At 37.7% G+C, this 6,841-nt stretch overlaps 1 protein-coding gene across 2 annotated transcripts; it reads left to right on the top strand.

Moving 5' to 3' along the window:
* Positions 1-2,214: 2,214 nt before the first annotated feature.
* LOC127808479 (transcription factor bHLH74) lies at positions 2,215-6,360 on the top strand. Of its 2 annotated transcripts, XM_052347042.1 has the most exons (9): positions 2,215-2,585; positions 2,713-2,843; positions 3,305-3,886; positions 3,996-4,229; positions 4,312-4,377; positions 4,734-4,802; positions 5,375-5,446; positions 5,533-5,664; positions 5,771-6,360. In XM_052347042.1, the coding sequence occupies exons 3-9, from the start codon at positions 3,308-3,310 to the stop codon at positions 5,876-5,878; spliced, it is 1,260 nt and encodes a 419-aa protein (XP_052203002.1). In that variant the 5' UTR covers positions 2,215-2,585; positions 2,713-2,843; positions 3,305-3,307; the 3' UTR covers positions 5,879-6,360. The 2 variants fall into 2 exon arrangements, with proteins under 2 accessions (XP_052203002.1, XP_052203001.1); XM_052347041.1 differs by having other exon boundaries at positions 2,216-2,560; positions 2,713-3,886.
* The last annotated feature ends 481 nt before the right edge of the window (positions 6,361-6,841 follow it).

Raw genomic sequence — 6,841 nt, 5'->3', positions numbered from 1 at the left:
AGCGTGGCGGTGGCCGACAACGTGGGAGGGAGTGAGTGACTGCAGTGTGGGTAACTATCGGGCAATAATAGGAATTTTATATCTTCTTAATTTAAAATACTTTATAATAATTTAAATCAACATAAAAGCTTATCCATGCATGCAAGCATGCAATAATAGTAATTTTATAGCCATTTTAAAACCCTCTTAGTATTAGTCACTAAAATCAGTGACATGTTAGTTAAATTAATGTTTAGAAAATTGAAGTGGTTGGATTGATCAGTTGAAGTTGTATATATGTTTTTTTATGAAATAAATAAAATATATATCATAATACTTAATAAATTAAGTATACAAAAATTGAACTCTAAATTAAGAAAGAAAAACGAAGCATTGAAGTACAATGATTTGCTTTGAAATAAGCAAAGGGTGTCGCTTCGCCTAATTATCAAACTACTACATTAACTGCATGCAGTTCCATGCTAATAATAATAATATTATTAATATGAAATGAACACACACATTACGCCTAGATCTCGAATCTAAGGGCAGAACCAACCCCACACTCTGAGACGTATTGGGAAGAATGATTTGGTGTGAGTGCCCACACTGATGGGTTTTGGTGTGCCATCTCAATCATCACCCGTCCATTCCATCATATCATAGCCCCCCCCAATTATCTTTATTCTTTCTGTGACTGCAAAGCATCTCATCTCATCTCTCATGTGCCCCTCTCTCTCTTTCTAAAATGATCATTTTAATCACTTAATTCCCATTTTGATTCAACTTAATAGCAATAAGAATGAATGTAAACTCCAATTTTTAGCCTTTAGCAAAAGCAGGAGCACAAGACAAGTAAGGCTTCACTCCTCGGGCCTGATGAATCGACAAACATCTTGTGTCCATTTATCACTCATTTTTTGACCCATACTATTTGGGCTAAATAGGAGAGTCCATTTTTTTACACGATGATCACATCCACGGATCCCCCGCTACAGTGTACCGCTGCACACAGGATCATGGCCTGGGAGCATGAAATTTAGCCGTTAATTAAGAATATATAGCTTCAACACTTCCAGCGAGATCATAACCCGTAGATGTGTTGACCGGATAATCCAAGGTTTGACCGGAGGAGGAGGGAGAGAATGAGATGAGGAGGCTCTACCTCTACGACTACACAGCTGGAATTAGCACAAGGACAAGGAGGTAATTATGTCACGAGATTCCATTATTCCTTGGTGTTTTCTCAGGGCCAAAGTTCCAAAGAAAAGGAAAAGTTCCCTCTGACATATTCATTAAAATAAAATACAAATTTGAGAAACTACGATGCAGTTTACATGACAAAGCACCACCTTTACCTTTACCTTGAGCCCCATCACCACCGTACACTTGTCAAGCATCCCATGATCACAAGGATGATGTTAATACAATTATTGAAAATTTCGTATAAATAAAATTTGGGGTAGTACACATTATTAGAGTGATTGCTTTAAGTAGAGGTTTTGGGAAATAATTGGGGGGGTGGATGGGTCCCCATGGGGGTTGATGGAGGTGAGATGCATAATGGGCATTTCTCAAAAGAATTGTTGGGTTAGTTGGCACTGAGAAAAAATGAGTGTGTAACAGCAAAGAGAGGTCTGTTAGAATAGTTGGCAAATGTGTCAGTTAAAAAACATAATATATAATATATATATATATATAATATATATATAAAAGAAGAAAACAGAAGAGATGTCAAGCAAAGCAAGCTTGGGCTACAAGAGAAGAACCATTACTTCAGTCTTTCTATAATGAATATATATATACACACACACACAAGCACAGAGAGAGAGAGAGAGAGAGAGAGAGAGAGTAGTATACTGTACAAAGTGTAAAGTTTGGTTATAATTTTTATGTTTTCCATAACTTCTTTTGCTGCAACAAGCATAGTTATTATGATAATTAAAGTAATCTAAAAAAAATTTATTTGAACATCAACAAGAATAGTAACATGTCAAGACTTTTATGGATGAGTTAATTACATAAATTTTAATCTTTTAATTTAACTTTAGAGTTGCTAGATTAAATAAACATGAGCTTTTGATCGTTTAAAAAACCAACTTTTTAAAAATTAATTTTGATAAAAAATATATATTTTTATAGATGGATGGTGTTTCAGATTTTTCTTCTTAGTTTTGTTTGTTTGGAAGAAAGAGGGCTTTAGTTGTGAAATAATTTAGCAGAGAGCAGTTGGCAGTGGTTAGTCTTGTCTTTTAAAATCATACATGTCACCAATCTCTCTCTCTCTCTCTCTCTCTCTCACTTACAGTCACTTTATATGCTCTCTCTCTCTAGCCTCCTAGAGCTAAAGTGAGTCTTTGATCTATAAAGAGTAGGAATTCGGTACTCGGTTGTTGTTTCTGCAAGTTCCCTGTTGGTGAATTTGGTTTCTTTGTCCTGTAGAATTTAAGCAACCATTTGGTGCCTTCCAGGGTTCCATCGAACACCCAAATTCAGGAACGCTGTCTCCGGACTCTGTCCATTTCAATTTATCTGTAATTCGAGTCGAATTCATTCGATGCTTTCTTCTGCCCCTTTTTGGGTACCCATCTGATAACCTCCCAAAAGTTCTGCACCAACAACTCTTTTCTGGCTTTCTCGTTTATCATATCTTCAAATTCATTCCGTGTATTTCCATATCAAGAATTCTTTTATTCAGCCTCTATTCCCTTTAATATTGATATCTTCATTTAGGTCTCACTTGAAGAGATTCAACTCAACTCAAGCTTGGATTGGATTGAAATTAGTGTTTAATTGTGGGGAGGATGTAGAAGTCATTGCAAAAGAGGGAAGAAAAGGGAATCTGCTTTCTTTTTGCTTGTCCGGTGAGCTGTTGCTTAGCTATTGCCATTTGTTTTCTTCTTTGCCTACTTTATGCTCTGAAAGTTCATACTTTCTTGTCTCTGGGAATTACTTTTTTTTTTTTTTTTTTGGTTTGCCCCCTGCATTAGAGAGTAGACTTGAGCCTAGGGTTTTCGAAAGAAGTAACAAGTAGCTGGTGCTACGTGGATTTTATGCCTGCTACATTGATTTCCCCTTTTCTTTTGTGTGTACTGTGGATGCTGCAATGGGAGGTTTTCTTTTGCTTTAACCCCTGCCTTCTATAAAGCTGCCATGGTTGTTTGTTCCTGGTTGAGCCCTGCAAGATATAACCAGCTAATTTTGGTCAAACTCACTTTCCCTTTCTGTATATAATTCATTCTTTGCTGCGACCATATCTAGCCCTGGTTTGGGCAGCCATTGCGGTTTGTTTTGAAGGTTTTTGAGGCCTTGTTTTTGTCTTCAGAACATGGGTTCTGAGGATACAGCTAACGAAATGGGATTTCAGCATAGAAGTGGTGACACCATTCTGAATTGCCCATCAACGGGGATGAACATGAATCTCATCCCTGATAAGGCTGCAGGAATCGCAATGAGTTCGAATCCTTTTTTCTGTTCCAGTTGGGATCCCCTTGTTTCACTGAGCCAGAGTGAGAATTTTGGAGCTTCTCCAGTGGTTCCTCATAGTGAATTTGGCAATTCACCTTATTCTGTGGTAATGGAAAATCAGGGGATTCATAGCACCTCCCACCTTGTTCACTTCCCATCCGATTCTGGTCTTGTTGAGATGGTCCCAAGACTTCCGAGCTTCGGAAGCGGAAGCTTCTCGGAGATGGTCGGTTGCTTTGGCCTGCCGGAGGGCGGTGGCCGGATTGCTAGTGCTGGCTGTCCTCCAAATTATACCCCAAACAAGGAGGATGGCACTGAGAAAGCTTCAACAAATGGTGCACCTTCTCAGATCTCAGAAGAGGAAGCAATGGGAAGCTCACCTTGTGGGAAAAGGAAATCTAGAATGCCCGAGTCCAATTCTCCCTTCAATCCCAGTAAGGTAATAACCTTATACTTTATATGCTTGTACTTCAAATGCAAATGGTGATAATGCCCTCTGATCATGTGTGTTTCTACTATCCCGGTTGATGAATTTTCTTGTTATTTAGAATGTGGATGGAGAGCAGCAAACGGACATCTCAGGCGATGGCTTGGAATACCCGAAAGAACAGGAGGAGAAGAAACAGAAAACTAAACAAAATGCGAGTGTGAATTTGCGCGGTAAGCAAACAGGTAAACAAGCGAAGGACAATTCCAATAGTGGGGAAACGTCCAAAGAAAATTACATTCATGTGAGGGCCAGAAGAGGCCAGGCAACCAATAGTCACAGCCTTGCAGAAAGGGTACCTTCTTGTCATCAGCAGTTATATCATGTGTTTATTCTTCGTTTTGTGTGTCATGTTAAGATCAGCTAAATCGTTGCAGGTCAGGAGAGAGAGGATTAGTGAGCGAATGAGATTGCTTCAAGAACTTGTCCCAGGATGCAATAAGGTAAATTAAGAGGTTCTAGCCTTGTTTGGCTATGGTTTCTTTGTGTCATCTTCTTCAAGGCTAAATTAAGTGGATGGAAGAAAAACTTGGTTGATTTGGAATTAGATGAGGCCACAACATAGACATGATTGATATTTTGTTGTTTTATAAAATTGACTTAAGACTACTTTAACAAGTATCATTTTTCTTGGAAGAAATTCGCCAAACCTACTGTCCTTTTGAGTTTCTCTAGTTTTGGAAAGTAAACAGTAGACTTTAAAACCATAATCAAATGTTGCCAGAGCTTCTGATGGTTGTGTGCTTAATTTGAATTTTGGCTACAAGTGCGGTTAATTTGGGGTTATTGACAAATCCAGATTACAGGGAAGGCTGTAATGCTTGATGAGATTATCAACTATGTGCAATCGTTGCAACAACAGGTCGAGGTATTCTATTCTACAACTTTAATAAAAGGCTCTCAATTTCTCTCTTTTTGAAGGGGCTTTGGTGATCTTGTCTTATTTTATATAATTGAGATTGTATGCAAAAGAGTAATAGATAATACATGCACACATGCATCTTGCTTGGTCGATCTGACTATTGTCTAGAGTTAGAATTAGATGCCCTGCCCTCCCTCCACACATGGGAACCTTCCTCGGCTCCTGTTGATTATGAGGAATGACGACTATACAAGCATCTTCTGCTTATATTACTCTGGTCGTATAACACACTCCTCATATTGTCTATTCTTTTCCCTGCCTCTCATTTCATTGCCAATTGACTGTGTCTTTTAGTGAAAATTTTCTTGATATACGAATGATCGATCCCTCTTCACGACTTTCTTAGATTATACTAGATGAGGGAACATGAATTTGTGAATGATTCTTCAACTGGATTGTTGGCTGGACGATGGAACAAGAATTTGTGAATCGTTCTTCAACTAACTACAATTGATCGATTAACTGCGCGCTTTTACATAGTTCAAGGCTCAATGAAGTTGCATAAATTTTTGCTGCAGTTTCTGTCGATGAAACTCGCCACTGTCAATCCAGAACTTGACATTGATATAGACAGAATCCTATCCAAAGAGGTGAGTTGGAGTTGCAGAAATCAATCAAAACCTACCTTTTGCCGATCCAAACTTCACCTTAATTAATTTTCCTTAATTATGGGCAGGTTCCGATCTCACGTGGCAGCAGTGCAGTCGTTCCTGGATTTGTTCCAGGAATAAGCACTTCTCACCCTTACCCACCAGGTATTCCACAGTCAGCCTTGCAGGGAATCCTGCCATTCCATCCCATCCATCCGGTGAGTACATAAGAATCGAAAGCAGAAAGTACCCTTCTTAATTGTTGTATTCTAATCGTCACCAAATGCATCGACGCATGACACGTTACGTTTCTTACACGTGCAGAATGCATGGGGGGACAATGAGCTCCAAAGCTTTCTCCAAATGGGATTTGATTCCAATCCTGCGATCAGCAATCTGGGACCAAATGGTGACTGCAAGAAGCTCGGTTGAGATTCGGTGGCCGCAAACTTGTTTACCGGTTCTTACTTTAAACTCAAAAACGCGGATCGTTATGTTTGTTAGTGCAGGCGGATCAAAATTGGAGCCGTCAGGATTATGAGATTTATCCAAGGGGAAGAAGAGTTGCTTCCCTCTAGAGTTCTAACACAGGCTATTCAACTACTCACAAGTTGACTGCAGATTAGATTGTACTGGCAATGGAAATGGAAAGAAAAAAAGAAAGAAAGAAAGAAACTGGAAAACCAGGAAAAAAGAGTTGTATTTGTATAGGGGGGTCTCAGCTCCTAACTGTTTGTTTTTCTTCGAATTTTAGCAGAAGAAGAAGAAGAAGAAGAAGAGTAGACAGACAGATAAACAAAGCATATGTATATTCAGAGTTGAGGGGGGAAAACTGGGAATTTTTATTGGTGAAGTCAGAAGTGATGGGCTTTTTAATTTGTTGGATTAATTTGATGGGCTTTAATTTTTATATATATTGGCTTTAATTTGTTGTGGTGAAAACAAATACAAATATATATATATATATAGAGAGAGAGAGAGAGAGAGAGAGAGAGAGAGAATATGAACAGTTTGAACAAAATGAAATTCTTGAGATCCAAACAAATAAAAAATAGTTGTACCTCGTATTTCGTAACCTCTTGTATTACTTTACTTTACTGCTCCAACTCCAATTCACATAAAATTATATAGAATTTTTATTAAACAATATTATCAGAATGTATTATAACATCTATAAATATGAATCATTAGTAAAGAAGTTAAATGAATCGGGTGGGTTTAATGATTCTAGTTCTAGGCTTTCAAGACACTAGTGGAAATTATTTTTTTTTTTAAAATAAAAATTATATAAATAGTTAACTAATAACATTCAAATCAAATATATTAAAAAAAGACAACTGTATTGTAATAAATGTCTTTGAAATTTGATAGTATTTATAAGAATGGTTGTTAAAT

This window comes from Diospyros lotus, chromosome 8 (genome assembly GCF_014633365.1).
Source record: "Diospyros lotus cultivar Yz01 chromosome 8, ASM1463336v1, whole genome shotgun sequence".
Lineage (NCBI taxonomy): Eukaryota > Viridiplantae > Streptophyta > Magnoliopsida > Ericales > Ebenaceae > Diospyros > Diospyros lotus.
This window is presented reverse-complemented; position numbering and strand designations above follow the sequence as displayed.

Coding starts and splice junctions, on each gene's coding strand:
- LOC127808479 (XM_052347042.1), top strand. CDS start 3,308: ATGGGTTCTGAGGATACAGCTAACGAAATGGGATTTCAGCATAGAAGT. Junction 4,378..4,733: donor TTGTCCCAGGATGCAATAAG/GTAAATTAAGAG, acceptor TGACAAATCCAG/ATTACAGGGAAGGCTGTAAT. Junction 5,665..5,770: donor CATTCCATCCCATCCATCCG/GTGAGTACATAA, acceptor TTACACGTGCAG/AATGCATGGGGGGACAATGA.